Source organism: Mesocricetus auratus, unplaced genomic scaffold, assembly GCF_017639785.1.
Source record: "Mesocricetus auratus isolate SY011 unplaced genomic scaffold, BCM_Maur_2.0 Super-Scaffold_4256, whole genome shotgun sequence".
Lineage (NCBI taxonomy): Eukaryota > Metazoa > Chordata > Mammalia > Rodentia > Cricetidae > Mesocricetus > Mesocricetus auratus.
In genome coordinates this window covers 98,064,372-98,085,567 of record NW_024429182.1, presented here as the reverse complement: position 1 = coordinate 98,085,567, position 21,196 = coordinate 98,064,372, and the positions used below count along the sequence as shown (strand labels likewise).

At 38.6% G+C, this 21,196-nt stretch overlaps 1 protein-coding gene across 1 annotated transcript in view; it reads right to left on the bottom strand.

Moving 5' to 3' along the window:
- Ppme1 (protein phosphatase methylesterase 1) overlaps positions 1-21,196 on the bottom strand; it is a 54,094-nt gene that overhangs the window by 20,598 nt on the left and 12,300 nt on the right. The window contains exons 2-4 of the mRNA XM_005073998.4: positions 8,711-8,804; positions 8,163-8,255; positions 298-355 (exon numbers count right to left, since the gene is read on the bottom strand). Of these exons, the coding sequence (XP_005074055.1) occupies positions 298-355; positions 8,163-8,255; positions 8,711-8,804 (245 nt within the window). The remainder of the gene's footprint in view (positions 1-297; positions 356-8,162; positions 8,256-8,710; positions 8,805-21,196) is intronic.

Here is a 21,196-nt window from a genome sequence, read left to right as displayed (position 1 = left end):
AATATTTTTAAGATAAAATTTTCAGTAATAGGAATCACAAAACCAGGAGTAATTAAATAGGATCTTTGTATGTTCAAGGACAGATTGAGCAACGATGTTCTATATTGCAGACACATTTTTATGGTTAGCTATTCTGAAGAGGGTAATAATAGCAGTCTACCTACAAGCTAGGATTCCTCCCAAAAGACCCAAAAGGGTACACCAGGTTCATTTATGACAACTAACATTGCCAACATTTGGGCCTATTAAGCTCTGGGTGACTGCATTGGTTCAGTGGCCACGAGGAGCTGTACTCACCATGACTTCGAAGATCCAGAGCTACAATCCTACACTGTACTCTACTGATGATTGCTGCCTAGAAGGAAAAGAACAAAGAGGGAAGGTACAGGTTTTGCACAGTTACAGGTAACTTTGTTAAATGAACTACAATCATAATTCAAGGTACCCAAGAGAAATAAAAGAAAACTTGTCTTGTCCCAAAGGTTTTCTTTTAAGTATAAAGCCGGGCGTTGGTGGCGCACGCCTTTAATCCCAGCACTTGGGAGGCAGAGGCAGGTGGATCTCTGTGAGTTCGAGGCCAGCCTGGTCTACAGAGCGAGTTCCAGGACAGCCTCCAAAACAATACAGAGAAACCCTGTCTCAAAAAAACAACAACAACAAAAAAAAAACCAAAAAAAAAAAAAAAAAAAAAAGCACTTCCAGATGCTGGTCTAGGTTTTTATCCACACCCTGGAAGGCTTTTCTTTATTTTAGAGCCTGGATCCCCCAGATAAGGATTGTGAACCAGTTGAAAATACTATTTTGGCTCAGAAAAAAAAAATTGAGACCAAGAAAAAGGAAATAATTTGTCTGTGGTAATATAACAAGTTAGTAGTAAAACCAGAACTAGCATCATGGTAAGTTACCAATATAACATATATCAGAAAACGAACCAGAATACACTTTTAAAAAAAAGCCAATCTTTCTACTTCTATTACTTTAGAGCCAACAGAGGTCTGAAGTTCTACCATAGTGTGCTGTTTGTCCCTGGGAGGTGTTTGTTATTTATGGGAGTTACTAATTGCAATGTGGTAGTAGTAAAACCTTCTAGGCCAAAAACAAATCTCATATAAAGTTACAAACAAGCAAAAGATAGATCTGAGGTCAGTAACTGTCAATTCCAGCCTTTGTCCTGAAGGCAATGATTTATAGTCACTCTGTGCTCATCGGACACATACAACAAGAATATTAAAAGCAGCTTCTTGTTTATTTATTTAAGCTCATTTTTTCCCCCGAGACAGGGGTTCTCTGTAGCTTTGGAGGCTGTCCTGGAACTAGCTAGCTCTGGTAGCCCTGGCTGTCCTTGAACTCACAGAGATCCGCCTGCCTCTGCCTCCTGAGTGCTGGGATTAAAGGTGTGTGCTACCACCACCCAGCTAAATTAATCTATCTAAATGACATCTAAAAACTGCCACAAATGAGTAATGGGGTGTAGCAGTGAACAACACAGACGATGCCCCTGTACTCATGCTATTTACACTTGTGTATGGTTAAAAACAGGTGAAAAAAATAAACGAGTGAAAGTAAGCTCAAGGAATACCACACGCTCTATAGATAGTGTGAGATCATGTCTGCTAGTGACTTCTGGCCTTGCTTCAAACAGCACGAACCAGACTCACCCTCCTCAGTGGGATTTGCACTATCAACACTAATGTCAATAGCAGTAATATCTATCAAATCTTGCAAGGTCACCTCTAAGAGCTTCAAATGCATTATCTAATTTACTCCTCAGAACTCTTCAGACACAATTCTCATCATTTTACAGGTAACAAGACTTTATAAGGAGTTAAGTATCTCACCAGAACCAAACAGCCAATAAACAGCAGAGTCACAGCAGTCCTCAACCTTGCCTGCCTAACACAGTACCTAGGGAGCTTTGAAGAATACTAAAAGTGCAGGATAAACCTACTAGAAAGTCTGATTTAAGTGAATGAGAGGAGGGAACAAGCTTATCTCAATTAAGTGTTGGAACTCTGTGGGTAGTCTAAGGTATAGAGAATTAGAGACAAGACTGGAAAAAGATCTGGACAGAGCAGGCATGGTAGCACATTCCAGGAATTCCAGCAGCAGGGAGACCGAAGCAGGAGGAGCTGGAGTTCAAGGCCAGACTGAGCTAAACGGCAAGACCTAGTCTCCAAGGTGTGTATGTGGGGGAATCAGATCACTTTGATATCCTATAAATTATCTCAAGATAATTTCAGCCTTGAGAAGTAGACTGAAATAATATGGTACAGTATTTGTAACTGACAAATATTAAGGATGCACAGAAATAACCATTCTCCCAAACATGTGTTATCCTCTTAATGTCTAGACTCAGGGAGAGGTACGCTTGTATTTTGTTGCTGTCACAGCCATGGGATTTCTCTAAATTTCAGTATTTTCACCTGCCTAAACGGTAAAGATCATGGAACAAGACTATGCACCTAGGTTCTGGTAGGGTATCTAGCACAGGCAAATGTCTAGGGAGATATAGGAGGCATGGGAAGACAACATAAAACAATATGATGGAGAACAAATCAATGGGAAAATATCTTCATTAGTAGTCAGTGTGATTCATTGTCTGTCAGATTAGTAATGTTTTCCCTCAAATTCCTTAATTTTAGCAAAAGTACTAGACATTTTCAAACACTGTTGGAGTTATAAATCAATAGAGCACCTTTGCACTGATTCAATTATCAAAATTTCTATCATTTAACAAAGATTGCTCATTTGGAGATCCTAAACTGAGGAAAAGCTACTGTCTAAAAGTAACAATCTCAGCACCTAAATAAAAATGGCCATGTGAAAGGCAGTACTCTAGCAACTGACTTGACGCCAAAGGTCAGAATTCAAGCTTTAGAGCATATCTGTGAATATAAACACAGTTAAAAGAGAACAGGAACTATACCAAATAGCAGGAATAGACCCAAGCAAGCCCCTTACAACATGAGACGTGACTGATGATAAGTGATTAAATAAACAGGATATATCCACAAGGCAGAATGTGGTACAACTTTGTGAAGTAATTTTCCTAGACAGCGGAAGCAGAAGGCATGTGAGACTGAATAAGGCAGTTTGTGCCTAAGGATCTGCGAGTCAGACTGCACACCCCTCTTCCTCACTTTATGTCTGCTGGCCATGTGCCCTAGAGTTTGGGATTTTTTTTAAACGTATTATGCAATTTCTTTAACAGTCATATATCCACAACTTATTTAATAAAGGCATATTGGTTAGATGCGGTGATGTAGGCCTTTAACTCCAGCACTGGAGAGGTTGAGGCAGGCAGATTTCTGTGAATATGTGACTAGCCTGGTCTACTCTCCCCATAAAGTTTTACATGTCAAAATTTAATCTCTATATAAAGAATTAGGAGTCTAAAACAATCTATTAATAGTGTTCAGAGGCACATTCCTTAAAAAATGATTAGGAAAAGATAAACATCTTGAGGGAGGAAGCCTGATGACTAAATTATGGTAGCTTTATTTGGAATAGAAAGGGTCCTGCTATGTAAACCAGGCCCTCAATCTCATGATCCTCCTGTTGTATTATAAAGCTATAGAAATAAAAATAACATGGTATTGGTATAAAGGCAGACATATTGATCAATGGAATAAAACTGAAGAACCAGACATAAGTAAATATACCTGTGAACACTCGATTTTTTGAAGCCAAAAATATGCACTGGAGAAAAGACAGCATCTTCAAACTGATTTCTTCATATAGAAGAATGCAAATATATCCATATTTATCACCCTGCACCAAGTTCCAAGTCCAAATGGACCAAGGACCTTAACATAAGGCCAAATGCCCTGAATCTGACAGAAGAGGAAGTGGGAAATGGGCTTGAACTCACTGGCCCACAGAAGCACTTTCTGAATAGAACATCAATAGTGCAGGCACTAAGACCAAAATTAATAAATGGGATCTCATGAAACTGAGAAGCTTCTGTACAGCAAAGAACACCATCACTCAGACACAGTAGCAGCCACAAAATGGATAAAGGACTTTACCAATTATACATCTGACAGGGTTAGCATCTATAAGTGAAAAACCTGGACATCAAGAAAACAAATTTAAAAATGGGGTACAGACTAAGCAGACAGTTCTTGAAAGATGGAACACAAATGGCTGAGAACACTTAAAGAAATGCTCAACATCCTCTGTCATCAGAGAAGTGCAAATTAAAACTACTTTGAGATTTCATCCTACACCAGTCAGATTGGCCTGGCCAAGATCAATAAAATAAATGACAGCTCATGTTGATGAGGATGAGGGAAAGGGAACACTTATTCACTGCTATTGAGAGTGTGATTTCCATAATCTCTATGGAAATCAGTGTGGCGATTTTACAGGAAGCTGGGAATTGATCTATTGCAAGATTCGGCTATATCACTCTTTGGAATGTATCTGAAAGAATTTACATTTTATTACAGAGACACTTGCTCAACCATGTTCACTGCTGCTCTATTCATAATAGCCAGAAATTGCAAACAGCCTAGATATCCATCAACAGATGAATGGATAATGACAATGTAGCATATTTGCATAAAGGAGTATTTTTCAACTGCTAAGAAAAATGAAATTATGAAATTCACAGGTAGCTGGGTGGTGGTGGCATACATGTTGAATCCCAGCATTCAGGAGGCAGAAGCAGGCAGATCTCTGAGTTTGAGGCCAGTCTGACCTGCAGAGTGAGTTCCAGGACAGCCAAGGCTGCACAGAGAAACCCTGTCTCAAAAAAAAAAAAAAAAAAAAAAAAAAAAAAAGACAACTTGTATATTTAATTGCATATTTTCTTTTATATATGAATGTTAAATTTTAATAACCACAGAGGTTAAGTACTTAGTAAAAGGGGGCTGGAGAGGTGGCTCAGAGGTTAAGAACACTGGCTGCTCTTCCAGAGGTCCTGAGTTCAATTCCCAGCAACCACATGGTAGCTCACAACCATCTACAATTCAATCTGGTGCCTTCTTCTGGCAGAATACTGTATATGTAATAAATTAAAAAATCTTTTTTTAAAAGTACTTAGTAAAAGACTAGGGAGAAGAGAGGATCTCCCAAGGAAGAGGAAACAGACTATAATGTTACAGAGAGACAAATGGGAGGATAAGATAGGGAGGGAGATGGGAGAGAAGGCTAAAGGAGAGACTATGGAGAGGGACAATTAACACTAAAGGCATTTGAAAAGCCATATGGAAACCTACTACTGTAGAAGCTTCGTAAAATAGATACATATATGAAAGAAAACTGAATGGAGTCACCAAGTAGTAAGAGAAGACAGTGTCTCAACTAGACGTCTTATGCTACCCAGTAAAACCTCCTGTGCCACGAATGGGTTACGTCTTGTTGAGCCATTGGCCAAAGTGACCCTATGTAAACTCCCAAACAGCAAGGAGGCTATTGATTGTTCTTCACATCTGATGATAAGGCCCTACTGCTGAAGACAACACTTAAGTCATTGAACATGGAGAAGTTGAGCTTGTGATTAACTGACTAGTATCCATGGTACTGAAGGTATTCTCTGTACACTATTGGGGGAAAAGATAATCAGTATCTCCCAGCTATAAACCTGTGACCTACAACAGTGACCTGCCTACAAGATATACACTAAAATAGCAGCACAAATGTTACAGGAGTAATCACCTACTTTTTGATTGGATCTAAGGTCCACTCCAAGAGATAGGACCCATATCTGACACTGCCAAAGTGGCCAAAACCTAAGACTAGATAGGCCCTGGGCCTAGGGAAAAACCTACAACTACTATTCTGCTAAAGGAACATAGCAATAAAATAACTCCCAATGACATACTGCTGTACCCACAGACCAGTGCCTTGCTCAACCCACATCAGAGATGCTGCTTTTGCAGTAGATGGGACTAACATAGGGACACACAACTGAACAATGTGCAGAGAGAGACACTTTGGAGCACTCAGTCCTAAATGGGTTGTCTCCATCAAAGCCTCCCAGTAAGGCTCAGGATTTATATGGAAGAGGAGGTGAAGACTGTAAGAGCCAGAGGCGATGGATGACACCAAGGAAACAATGCCTTCTAGATACCACAGGACTGATGCACATAAGAACTTACAGAGACAATGGCAATGTGCACAGGACTGCACAGATGGGATCCCTGCACTGAGAGGGGGAAGAAGACATGGAGTCCCACACCTAGCCAAGAAGCTATCTGTAATTGGTATCCTCTGGCAAAGGGTAAAATCACTTTTCTCCAATGGAATCTCAAGTGGTATATAAACCATACTTCAGGGAAGGCCCCATAGTTAGCCAACACAAGACAAACTCAATGCTATTTTTATAGATTTTTTGTTTAATTTTGCTTATTGTTCTTTTGCTTGTTTTGACTTCTTTCACTTTTGTGAGTTTTTATTTTGGTTTTATATTTTTGCTTTTGAAAGAGAAAGAAAAAGAACATAAAATTGGATTGTTAGAGGGTGGGGGGATCTGAGAGGAATTGGCAAAAGCGAAAAACATGATCAAAATATATTGTATGAGAAAAGATTTTCAATTAAAAAGGGGCCCTGAGCCGCGGTGGTGAAGCACGCCTTTAATCCCAGCACTCGGGAGGCAGAGGCAGGCGGATCTCTGTGAATTCGAGGCCAGGCTAGACCAACAGCCTCCAAAAAAGAGAAACCCTGTCTTGTAAAACCAAAAAAAAAAAAAAAAGGGGGGGCCCGATAAAATAATTATGAGCCAAAATAAACCTTTTATAAACCACTTCATATATGATTCTGTGCTATTGGTGTTAACAAAAAAAGGACTGACCCATGTCAATAATTTTTATATTGATTACCTGTTGAGATGATCAAGATGTATCATTTTGGATACAATGATTCAAACTAAATATTCTTAAAAATAATTTCACTTATGTCTTTAATCTACGCAATATATCTACTAGAAAAATGTATTTACATTAGATCTACTTAACAGCACTGGTCTACAGACATGAGAGAACTTGGTGCCAGCAGGCAAATCATAAGCATAGCCTAGAGTAAGAGAAGGAAGGAGCGAACAAAAGCCAAATCCTTTAGTTCCAAGGATTGAATACTGAATCTCAATCATCCCTGCCTCCAGGAATAAAGTGAAACACTTAGGGTTTTGATTCACAACCATTTGGCTCCAGGTACCTGGTTTTTGTCCTTCAGTGGTAAACAGAGTAAGTGTGTATATCTGCTTGACATACAAGATCACTTCTTTTTAAACAAAGGTGTTGCTAGTATCTTTCTTAGACATATCTCTTTGCATGTGGGCTGCTTCATCCTCCAGTCATAGATGTGAGCAAGATTTACAAAGGGCAGTATTCATATTACTAGCTTACACTCTGTACTGTAGACCCAAGCACTATAAACCAAGAGCCATTTCCTAAGAGTTCAAAGGTACAAATATGCATACACACATACAAAGTGTTTCCAAAAGTAAAATAAAGCATTACTTTAAAAAGAAAACAGTTAATATTGCAGCATGGATGAGAGAAAGCTACATGATGACCCACCCCAAGCTGAGGAGCTATTGGCAACTGATGGCTGTTAGGGGAGGGGAGTCATTTTTCTTCCAGGATGTGGTCACTACTAGGTTGCGTATGTTCCTGTAGATGGCACCACTTTCATGCACTAAGCTGCACTAACTAGACTCAATGGGTTAAAAAAATAAGAGGACATGAAGGTAGAAGTATTGGAAGAAGAAGGAAGGATCTGGGTGGATATAATCAAGATACATTGCATTCATGTATGAAATTGTCAAACAATAAAAATATTCAAAAAATATTTTTTCAAATACTTCTAAAACATCTCCACATGCAAGGTATCATGGGGGCTCTGAAGAAAACAAAGGGAGTGATAATCTAAAGCATCTGAAACAAAATGTCTACTCATCTAATATTTAACTTATTGAGAAAAAGACTCCCACTTTGACAGGGCACAAATTCCACAACCCAGTGCATATATATACAAAATGTTACAAGAACCTCTGCCTTAAAGAACAGAGGACCTTGAGCACACAATGTTAAAGCTTTGCAAGTCTACTCTCTCCTAACCTTCTCCTGAAGCAATGAATAAGCATGGAAAGAACTAGTCAAGTCTACCTGAGAGGAAATAATTACATAACACACCAGCTTCTAATACCAACAACTTACCGTGAATACTGCCCAGGAAAGGGCAGAATGGCCTCCTCCATGGAGAAGCAGCAGGACTGGACCCTCAGAACCACTCTTGTAAACTCGAAAAGTGTATGAACAGTTAAAGATAACAGATTTAAGGTTTTTATGAATGATAACATACTGATTAAAAAAAAGAACAGGCAATAAGCTTATGAAAACTGCGGACTTAAAGGAACTTAGGTAGACGTTCTTGAGCTATCAAGGCTGTTTTGGAGCACATTGTTGGTATGCCTTATTTCTTTGTTCCTGAAGAAGACTCAGTACTTGATTTCTAAGAACTCAGTCAATTAGCTTACTAGACTCAGAGTATTACTTTCAGGAATTTACTCCTTAATCCCTTCCAATGTGTGGGACAATTACAGCCAAAGAGGATTCGGCAAAAAGCGTACAGGTAATGTACCATGCTACATAAAGGACTTGGGGGGATAGATGGAAACAGACAGCAGAGGAAGACTATTTAGGAGCCACCCAAGTCTGACTTAGCACCCAGCCCTTACAATGAGGCAGTTTCTTTGAGAGGATATATCCTTGCCAGTTTCATTATCCACTTCCACATCTTCCATTGACTCAAAGTACTGACTCCATGGGACAGGAGAAAAGTCCCGCTTCCGTCCTGGGCTAAGGGGAGGAAGAAAAGAGAAAGAGTTGTTTCAAATAACAGTTATTATGCATAAGAAGGCAAAATCTTGATCAACAGAACAGATAATAACTGTAAATCCAAACCAAAAATAGCAAGTGTTTTCTCATAAAGACACAAATAATTCATAAAGCATTATATACAATATTTAAATACGTCCAAGCAGATTTAAGAGTAAACATTAAGATTTTATACAATGCCAGGTTGACACATGACTTTAATCCCAGCACTCAGGAGGCAGAGGCAGGTGGATCTCTGTGAGTTCAAGGCCAGCCTCTCTACATAGTGAGTTCCAGGACATCCAGAGCTATATAGTGAAGCCTTATTTAAAAAAACAAAACAAAAAGATTTGATACAATTAAGTCATTGATGTATTTTAATTATGGATAAACTCTGATTATGTATATCACAAAGACCTACTTTTATCACTGACTCTAGTAAATAGGCTCACCCCTCTTCACTCCTATTCTAATTATTCTTAGTCACTATTATTTTCCCACATTTTTAATCCCACACTTTTTCAAGTTCATTTTCATTTCCCAATCCAACTTTCACAGAAGAGAAATTGATGACAGTAGTGTCAAGAACTTTTAGGAATGTCTCTGAAGAGCTGTTTGCACAGCAGAAATGACTTATCTAGTCAATGGAATGCCGAGCATAATAGAGAAAAACTGGAAAGAACCTAATTATCCATCAACAGGGGATTATTTTGTGGCAAAAAGAAATAATATGTAATTCTAAAAAGGGACTACTTAATAATAAAATTGTTTATACATGGATATATAATATCTCCAAAAATCAGGTGTGATGTTGAAAGCTTGTAATCCTAGGACTTGAGAGGCAAAGGCAAGAGGACCAGGAGAAGTTCAAGGTTATTCTTGGCTACATAGGGAAATAGAGGTCAGTCTGGGCTACGTGAGGCCCTGTCTCAAAAATAACAACAACAAAAACCACAATACACAATTAAATAAAAAGACAAACATCATATACATTCTATCACTTGTGTAAAACTGGTTAAATTAATCAAGATCTTTCTATCTTTGGTTGTAGTGACTAATTAAAATAATAAGTTTTTTATTAGTTCTCTGAGAATTTTAAACTATATTTTGAATATATTCACCCTTCCCTCCACTCCTCATATGTTTCTCCCCCTTCCCTAACTCACAACTTACATGTATTCTCCTGCCCACACACACTTTTTTTTCTTAAACCCACGAGTACAGTTGGTGCTGTCTATATACTTTCGGATGTGTAGTCTTCCATTAGAGTAGGGTCAACTCAACAAGGGTCACATCCGGAAAGAAACTTGACTCTCCCTCTCTCAGCAGCCAGCAACTGCCAGCAGCTCCTTATACATTCAACAGTTGGTAGTTGCTGAGCAAATGGATGGGTCTGTTTTCTAATACAAAGAGAGTCTCTATAATGTCAGCCCTAGCCAGTTTGTTTTATTTGGGTTATGCAGGAATTTCCATGGGAAACCTAGAGGCAGAATATCTAGTTCCACTTACTCTGTAGTCACTCATAAACACGAGGATACATATGCTAATTTCACAACCACAACATGAACTGCCAACCCATCACAGCTAACAGGGTCTACAGCTCCAAGTGTAAGCTGTGTACCTGTAGCAAAGTAGTAAAGTGCTACCATTGTAGTGAAAGCACCCAACGCTTTCACTGTGCACAACAGTGAGCCACCAAGTCTAATGCTTTACTGGAATTATTCTATTTAATCCTTACAAAACACAGTTGTTTTTTATCCCATTTCACAGCTTAAAAAAAAAAGATTTAGAGATGTAAAGTGACCACGATCACATGGCTAGAAAGTAACAGTGACAGGACTAAAATCCTGTTTCCTTATTCTTACCTTCTTCACACCACTCAGTGCTCTATTACTTTCAGCTTTTCTGTTCTCATTTACACTTAAAAGAAGCAGTAAGGCCTTATCGCATGCTACTAGAGAGAGGCTTCATTTTCATAGAAATATGACCAATTGTGCCAATGCCACAGAAGCTTTCTGAGTTGGCCAGGAATCAGTTAAAAAAGAAATTATTTATAAAGTTAAAAGTTATTCTAGGACTCTTCACTCCTAATTCCCTCTATTTAAAGTCAGATACAAAGCAAGTTTCTAACTTAACCAACTAAGTGAACCTACCTGGTTATGGAGTCAGTGGTTCTAGATTACTAAAGGTTGTTTTTACACAAGGAAATTTCCTAGCACATCTGTAGAATCTGCTTTTGAACACCTGATTATTTATATACTCCAAGATCTCAGTTGATTTATTAAACAATATTAGACATGAAACAGGTATCAAGGAACTTGTTAATCTTTGTATTCTAGTTAGGCCAGACTACCTTGCACTGAGAGATGTAGTTTGGGTCCTTTTTAAAAAGCAGTTTTAGGGCAGGGTGGTGGTAGCACTTGGGAGGTAGAGGCAGGTGGATCTCTGTGAGTTCAAGGCCCGTCTGGTCTACAGAGCACAGGACAGGCTCCAAAGCTACAGAGAAACCCTGTCTCAAAAAAACAAAAACAAAAACAAAAACAAAAAATAAAAATAAAAAGGTAGTTTATGTCTGGGGAGATGGCTCCGTGGGTAAACTTCTTGCTGGGCAAGCATGATGATCCGATCATGTAAAGGCTGGTGCCTGTCTGTAACTCTAGCAACAGTGGGGCAGTAACTGGTGGATCATAAGGACCTGCTAGCCAACCTGTCTAATTGAACAGTGAGCTCTAGGTTTGGTAAAAGACAATGTCTTAAAATAAGGTGGACAGAAGTTAAGGAAGATACTTGACATCAACCTCTGGCTTCTACATACATGAGCATGCACACACACAGTTTTAGATTCTTATTGCGATTTTATGGCCATTATAGCCCACATAAGCCTTTTTAGTTATGATTTTAAAAATAAATTGCTAAGGTTTTTTTAAATAAATAAATTTAAGAATTCTGAAAGTTTTCGAATTTATAACAAGGTTAAATTATACTTTAAAATAAAATGGTATTCATTCAATTATTCATTCAATAGAAGTTTTCCAAGACCTTATTTATAAAGCTGGATCTGAAGAGAGGTGTGCGGAAATACTGGGATAGTTATAAAGTCAGGAACCATGCAATGTCTCTGTCCTTAAGAAAATGCAGAGTACATAAGTATCTAATACGACATAAAAAAGGTTAAAAACCCCAGGGGTTCAGCTAAAGTGTTACAGAAACTCAAATAAGGAAAGAAAGCTTACTTCCAGCTTGGGAAATAAAAAAGAGGTTTCAAAGAAAAACTACTCTTAAGGGACTGAAGGGCAGAAGGTAGGCCATGGAAAGGAGTGAGCAGGGTACTGCAGGTAAACAGAGGACAGGGGATAGGAGGCACCACAGACAGTCTGCAGCAGCAGTCACTGGAGACAAACAGCTAACTGGGAATAGCTACTCCAGTTTTGGAAAGCTAAAAGAAGCCAATACAATTCAAAGTGTATATTGGGAAAAAGTAAGAATGTTGGCTACAACGAAGGAGGGAATGTATGTATGTTCTTGGTGGGGTGTGTGTGTGTGTGTGTGTGTGTGTGTGTGTGTGTGTGTGTGTGTGTGTGTGTCTATGTATGTTTGTCTGTATGAATGTTTTTGGTGGGACTCCAAAAGTCAAACAGGCGTTGGATGGTATAGTAAGTGAGAGGCCAATAAAATGTACAGATAAAACTCCATATGATAAAGTACAAAATGCAATTAGTTCTAGAAGAAAATATGTTTACATACCTTGCTAGGAAGGGATAAGAGCCTTGACTGACAATGGAATAAAAAGAGGAACTAACCTCTGAAAGGTAAACCCACAAAACTCAGGAGTGTCTACAATGTGAGGAAGTGCTGACAGAATCACAATCAATTCTAAAGATGGATTAAGTCTTATTTAAATAAGAACTACTTTCATAGGTCAGTACACACAAAATTATTTTTTGTCAAAATAAAATGTATTTTAAACTTACAAAATGAATAAACAACTTCTGTCTTCTGCTACCCTCTTGGCAAAGAGAAACAAACTGTAGTGTGAGGCATAAAGCAAATCTGGCTTCCGCCTAATTCACGGATCCTTCGTGGTGAGCACAGCCCACATTCAGAACCTGATAGGAGCTGTGAACGTTCATGAAAATCACACATGCAGGTCCAGTGCATATACAATTCTACTGCTCCAGGAAACCCATCTGCAAATGTATTAAGGCCTGAACTTTGACCTCCAACAACCTATTTCTAGAGAAAAGAAGACAAAAAGAAAACCACAAGATAATGCACTTTTAAAAAATAGTTATTAGCCCGGCATTGGTGGCACACGCCTTTAATCCCAGCACTAGGGAGGCAGAGACAGGCGGATCTCTGTGAGTTCGAGGCCAGCCTGGTCTACAGAGTGAGTTCCAGGACAGCCTCCAAAACAATACAGAGAAACCCTGTCTCGAAAAAAACAAAAAAGAAAAAGAAATAGTTATTAAGCCTGTAATCAGTTTCCATGTTACCTAATAAGTTTATTTTTATAACTCAATTCTGTGTTTCCTGTGTGACATTAAACATATCCCCTAATTTCATACAAGCCAAGCCTCTCCATGTCTGATGGAACTGTACCATCAACTTTACACAGGCTGGTATGAGGACGAAAGTTACCTTCTCACTACTTATACTCTCAAACCAGACTGCTCCATTTATACATTTTTAAAAAATATTTTAGTTCTATATTTGCCATAATTCTCCAGTTAGTTCAACTTGACACCAAAGTGAGATCCCTGAGTAAGAACATTCCCCAAGTATTCACAGAATCTGACCCATCAATAATTACCATCTGTTGACATGAAATGAGTCAATGTGAATATAATACTTAGCTTGGTGTCTCAGTATACATCCATTATTACTACTATTAAATGGCTTGGAGGCTTATAAATACAACTCCCCTTACTTAAACCTAGTAAGGTTTCCAGTAAAAGAAAATGTGTCACTACAAAATTATTCTAACCAAGCTTGTAGTACAAGAGTAAGGGTAAAAATCAACTCAGTCTAGAAATAAACTCTAATATTACCTGATTTTCAAAAGAGCGATCAAGGCAATTCAAAACAGTCTTTCCCACAGAAGCTGGGATTACTGAATAACCATGAGCAGTTTCGACACAATTGCTACCTTCTGAAGGATAGTTAAGTACATTTCATGGACAATAGCATAGCTCCGAAGCCAGGTTATCTTAGTTTACATTTCATTCCCAATAATTACAAGATTTCTGAGTCACCATGGCCATTAATCTGCCACAATTTCCTCAGCTACAAACTCTGAGAAGTGATTCTAGGTAACCTTCATTCCAGAACCCAGAACCAAGGGCCGGGCGTTGGTGGCGCACGCCTTTAATCCCAGCACTTGGGAGGCAGAGGCAGGTGGATCTCTGTGAGTTCGAGGCCAGCCTGGTCTACAAGAGCTAGTTCCAGGACAGCCTCCAAAGCCACAGAGAAACCCTGTCTCGAAAAAACCAAAAAAAAAAAAAAAAAAGAACAGAACCCAGAACCAAAGAGACAGGGAAACTCCAAAGTCAAAGGCTACCTCACAGCAAAAAAGCATAAAACACATGAGGAAACAAATCGATAAAGATTTCACATACTGAAATTACCAAAATGCAGGCTGTTTTGTATATTTAAACAAAGAGTAAAAATTAAACAAATATGACTCCAAAAATGAAATAATTAAAAATAAATGGTCTGTTCTGAACAGAGTAAGCAAAGCTACAGATATGGTCATGCTGTACTATAAGAGGCTTGCATCAAGAATCTATGGCTGAAGACTACAGCTGTCTCCTGTGTGAGTATCTATCCTGTCCCACTCTTACTGTCTGGAACTTGCATTTGGCATGAGGCTTGTATGCTCTTCTCTTTTAATCCTTTGCTTCTTTACTATTCTTTGTTTCTACACTGTTTTCTATATCCAAGTGAATGATAGTTGGTTGTTCATGCCTGCAGGTTCTTTCTTTACTGATTTCAGTTACAGGTCTTCTAGTATTTAGAGAAACAATCCCTTGAAATCCTTTTACATTGCAGCATGACCATGTCTATAGCATTTAAATTGTATTAGGTGTTACAATGGCTGGGAAATTGTCAAAACTGTTTAGCAACCTTAGCAATTAGGGAAATGCAAATCAAAACAACGTGGAGATTTCATCTAGCCCCCAGCCAGAGTGGCAAAGATCAACAAAACTGAATAAATGATGGAGAGAGGATGTGGGGAAAGGGAGTTTTCATTCACTGTTGGTGCGACTGCAAACTGGGATAGCCACTAAGGAAGTCAGTATGGAGAATCCTCAAAAATGCACAAATAAATCTATCATATAGCCCAGCTATATGATTCCTTGGCTTATGCCCCCAAGGACTCAACATCCTCATTGCTGCTCTAGTCACAACAGCTAGGAAACGGAAACATTACCCTTCGACTGACAAATGAATACTGAAAATGTGGTATCTGTGCACTATGGAAAACTAATCAGCCCTAAAGAAAAATGAAATAATGGAATTTACAGATTAAGTGGATGGAACTATATACGAATGAGGTAACTCAGACCCAGAAAGACAAGTGTGGCATGTTTTTTCTCATCTGAAGTTCCTAGGTCCCAATCTTCAGATGTGGGTATACAACATAAAATAGTCATAGAAACCAGGGAAATAAAAAAGAATCAGTTGAGGGTACACTAGGGACAGCAAGATGTGAATGATTTGAAGAGAGAAATGGAAAAATGGAGTGGGGGCTTCAATTGGGGAGGGAGAGGAGGTAAAGTAACATTAAGGATGCTGAAAATGCCATAATGAACCTTATTGTTATTTATTTATCTAAATTACATATAATACAGTTAAGTCTATATGTATACATATACATAAATAATTTGAATGAAGTTCTCCCATTTGGGCTGACAATGTTCCCTCAAGAGCCAAAGACTATCTAATAAAAACTCTAATTCTAGACCTGAAAAGCCCCCTTTTGAGTTGTTGGTCAGGGGAGTTCAAAAAACTCTCAAAACAATGCAGGCTATTGCTGGTGCTCTGGTTTGCCTCTCAGAAGTTGAAGTCAAGTCCGTATTGCTGAAGACACCATGCACTTTGGACACAGGACCCCAAGAATCTGAACTAGATCTAACCTGAAAGGACTAGTTTCCATAGCACTGTATGATGCCACGCAAGCTTCCAAGGGAGTGACCACAGTTGCACCCACCTGTGACACCTACGAACCACAACAATGACCAGAATAAGATATTCCTAAGGGTAGCACTCTATCTTGGTGGTAACCAGTGGCTCTCTAATTGAATTTAAGGCCTGTTTAACTGGAGGGATATCATACCTGATACTGGAACCTAGCCAACTACCTGAGGCTAGTGAGGTCATGGATCTTAGAGGACCTGCTGCTACCACTTTACTAACCCAGCATAATTCCTAACTGTATTCTCCATATTTATCCTTATGTCCACAGGTAAGTGTTGCTCCCACCTCTCATCAAAGAAACTTCTCTTTGCAACCATCAGAGACCATTACAGAAAACCACTGAGCACAACTGACTGTGGGGAGCTCAGTTCCAACTGATACATCTACAACACTTCTACAACTATGGCTCAAGGAACATCATGAGGACCATCATGAATGAGGGGGCAGAAAGACTGCAAGAACCAAAGGACCAAAAAATATGCTGTGATAATGTGTTTGCTAGAAATGGCAGGGAAGCTTCTCCCACAATACCTCTACAATATGGCTGCCAAAACATGACCTGAACAAGTACACCACCAATACACATGATAACACAGAAGGGCTAAGTCTCACAGGGCCCCACCACTAAACAAAGAACTACAGGCAACTAAGGAATGCTGAAAGCTGGAGAAATAGTCTTCCCCAGGGATGAGCCCCCAGTTGGTTATCCAATACAAAAAAGCAAAATTCAAGAAGGAGCAAGGGAAAGTATATGGTGGGGGTTGGAGAAGGAAAGGAAAAGATTATATAATTATACCTTAATCTCAAAAGTCTTTTTTCTAAATCAGATGATGGTTCAGTGGGGAAAAGCCCTCAACACCAAAGTGGAGAAACATCTCTCCAAGTTCTTCTCTGACATCTACATATTCTGGGGCACAACCATGCCCTCACATATACACATACATGCTGCGTTGGCTAATCTTTGCTGTTTAGTTGACTGCTACTTTGCAGAAAGTGATTTTAAGAGCTATGAATGTTGTGAAGTCTTCAAACACACAGGATCATATTGTCTTCAAAAAGGGATAACTTGACTTCTTTTCTATTTGTATCCCTTTTTTTCCCCTCCTTACCTGATTGCTCCAGCTAGGAATTTAAGAATAAAAGTGGAGAGAGTCAACACGGTTGTCATGTTCCTGACTTAAGAAGAAATGCTTCACTGTAAAGCAGGCTACCAATCTGCATATATGGCCTTTAATAAGCTGAAGTATGTTCCTTCTATTCTTGGTTTCTTCAGAACTTTCTATCATGCAGGAATGTTGAACTTACTGAAAGCCCCTTTCGCAAAAATTGAAATAATCATGTGATTGTTGTCACTGATGCTATTTATATGAAGGATTATATTTAGTAATTTGCATATAGAGTCATCTTTACATACCTGGAATGAAGCCAATTTGATCATGATGTATAATCTTTTCATTGTGTTGTGGAATATGATTTGAAAATATTCAGAATTTTCATATCTACATTTTATCAATGAAAATGGTTTACAGTTTTCAATTTTTGTTATTTTTTTAACTTTTTCAGACAGTGTAACAAACTACCACAGCTCCCTGAGTCCTAGGATTACAGTCATGCAGCACCATGCCCTGTACTCAAATTTTGTTTTGCAAACATTAGTTTGTAAAAACCAAATTCCTCTTTTAAAAATAAGGAGCAAATTAATGGTATGTTAGAAAAATTTCCAAATGATGTCAAAACATAATTATTTTACTGTACATCTCTGGTAAGGTATACTTTAAGGAAGAAAAATAATTAGAAAGACATTCTAAAAAGTATGTGTTAATATTGGTGGTTATTTTTTAATGGTTTTAAGTTTGTTATACTGAATATTATAATCACATATATTTAGATAAAGCAATTATATAACTGACTTAATGTTTGAGATTGCTGCTGTAAGGAAAGAAAGACAAGTAATATCAAAGTAACAACACTATTCTTAATTTCAAAGTAGAGATATGAGTGTGCTCATGATTCCTTTTAGCTCTATCACTTGCTAGTTATGTCTACTGCAAAAGCTTACAAGCAATAATCAAATCAGTAGTAGCGAGTTTTTCTGGTGCCCAGAATGTGATATCTAAACACTACTTCCAGTGTTTGGCAGCTGCCTAGAACACTGAACTTTTATGTCTTTTCTCTATTTTTCAAAGATAGCAAGCAATGCAGCAGGTTCTACTCCATTCTGCCTTCCTCCTCTAAAAGATGTCTGTAATTATTTTGGGCCTATGTAATTCAGGATAATCTTTCTATTTCGAGGTCAACTTATTAGCAATACCAATTTTCCTCTGGCATGTAAAAATTATATTCACAGGTGTCAGGGTCTTAGATCTTCATGACTGAGTCACTCTACCTGGTACAGGTTCCTAAACAATTTGTACCATTTTAGAAGAACAACAGATAAAGTGATTTAACTCCAACTCTTCTACTGAGTTACAACATCTATGGCAAAACCCTAAATAATTCCCTGAAAAACTTCAGTTTTAGTACAGTTGCAGGAGACAAGATTGACATGAATTATATTTCTATTCACAGAACCTAAGAAAACCCTAAAAAATAAAATTAATAGAACAATCCTATTAAAGTATCACTGTTAAGAAGACTGGGGGAAGCCGGGCATTGGTGGCGCATGCCTTTAATCCCAGCACTCGGAAGGCAGAGGCAGGTGGATCTCTGTGAGTTCGAGGCCAGCCTGATCTACAAAGCAAGTTCCAGGACAGCTTCCAAGACAATACAGAGAAACCCTGTCTCGAAAAACCAAAAAAAAAAAAAAAAAAAAAAAAGAACTTATTTAAAAACTCTGACTGGAGTTCAGTCTCCAGAGCCCATATAAAGGCAGAAGGAGAAGGCTGTCTCCAAAGTGTCCCCTGATCTCCACATGCACACCATAGCTTACACTCCTCAATAACAACAGTAAATATTTATTTTTATAATTTTTAAAAAGTAAGCAGTAAGTTGTACAGAAGCACAACAGTGTGCTTCTGTAATCCTAGTGCTGAGGAAGAGAGAGGTGGTAACTTACTGACCAGCTAGCATCCTCAAATCAGAAGTTCCAGATTCAGTGAGAAAACCTACCTCAAAATAGAGTAGAGTTTGGAAAGCTGGCTCAGCCATTAAGAGTACTTGTTATTCTTGAGAAGGACCCAGATTCAATTTCTAGCAGCTACATGGTGACTCATAACCACCTCTAACTACAGTCCTACGGGTCCAACACCTGCTTCTGAGCTCTTTGGGCAACAGGCAAGCATGTGGTATGCTTTTAGGCAAAACACGTACCATAAAGTAATAAAATAAATAAATCTTTAAAAAAGGAGGTGAAGAGTGATTGAAGACACCCAAAATTGACTTGTGGCTTCCTTATTTACACACATATATGCAAATACACATATGAATATGTACATAAACATACAACAGTCACATACATGCACACAAATACTTAGAAAAAATAACCAAAGAAATATAATACTTGTACATTGAAATCTACAAATCATTAAGCAAATAAAAGGAGAAACGCCTATATCCATAGATATGAAGACCGAGTATTAAGAGGTAATACTTTCCAAATTAATCTACAGAGTCAAAGGATTGCAGCCAGCTCTTCTGCAGAAACAGACTAGCTGGTCCCAAAATTCACACAGAAATGAAAGGAATCTAGAAGACTCAAGAGAGTTTTTGATGGGGAATATTCTTCTGTGTATATGTTTACCTTATTGGTTGATGAATAAAACACTGTTGGCCAATAGGGCAGCAAGATAGGTGGAACTAGGACATGAGGAGGATTCTGGGAAGTGTAGGCAGAGAGGAATCATCATGTGATCCCAGGAAGTGACGTACCTGGGCAGAAACTGCCACTAGCTATCAATAGAGGCCTGGAGGTCTGTACAGACAGGCAGGAAGTGACATAGCTGAGAAGAAAGAGAATATAAGTAGGGACAAACAGAAAATAGCTCTCTTCTCTTCTCTGCAGACATGCTGTACAGTTGCAATGTAGCAGGCAAAGGAGTTGCAGGTCCAGCATTTCCCAGTAAGCCAAGACCATGTGGAAATACACAGATTAGCAGTTATGGGTTAAGAATAAGAAGCCCATATCCCCCCATGGAGAGCCTTACCCTCCCTGGGGAATGGAGTGTAGATTGGGTGAGGGGCTGGGGGGGCTGGTGGAGGGGAGTGGGTGTGGAAGGGAAAATGAGGGAACTGGGACTGACATGGAAAGCAAGCTTGTTTCTAATCTAAATATATAATAAAAAATATTTAAAAAAAAAAAAGAACAAGAAGCCCAAGTCGCCAGCCAACAGCTTTATACTAATACAGCATCCGTGTGTTTCTTTGGGACAGAGAAGGATGGTGGGACCTGCCGGGCCAGAAACCTTCACGCTACAAATTTTCATAAAGCACAAAGCTGGAAATTTAACTGATTTAAATTTACTATAAAGATATATCCCTCAAAATAGTTTGATACCAACACACATAAATATATATGTCACTGAGTACATCAATGAGATAAAATTGGAAAGCTCAAAAAAATCTATTTGGCATGGTCAAAGGAATTTTGAAAAACATATGTCAAGCCAATGTAATAGGAAAAAAAAAGGGCCCCTGCCCCAACCCAAATATAATGTTGGGACAGTCTGTGATCCATTTGTAAAACCAAACTGGACCCATTCCCTATATCAAATATAAAAATTGACTCAGTATACAGCAGGCTTAAATGTTAAGAGCTAAAACTATAGGCCTGGGTTGGGGGCAAAAGAAAGAAAGGAAGGGAGATAGAGAGAAAGAGAGAGAAAAAGAGAGAGAGAGAGAGAGAGAGAGAGAGAGAGAGAGAGAGAGAGAGAGAGAGAGAGAGAGAGAGAGAGAGAGAGAGAGAGAGAGAGAAGGAGGGAGGGAGGGAGGAAGGGAGAAAGAAGGAATGAAAGAAGCAAACAAACATCTAGTAAGAGCATTGATTGCTCTCACAGAGGACCTGGGTTCAATTCCCAGCACCCACATGGCAGCTCACAACTGTCTGTAACTCCAAGATCTGGCATCCTCACACAGACACATGCAGGTAAAACACCAATGCACATAAAACAAAAATGCATAAATATAAAAAAGAAAAACATTAAAAAATAATGAGTAAAATCAAATCTTTTCTGTCTGTTTTC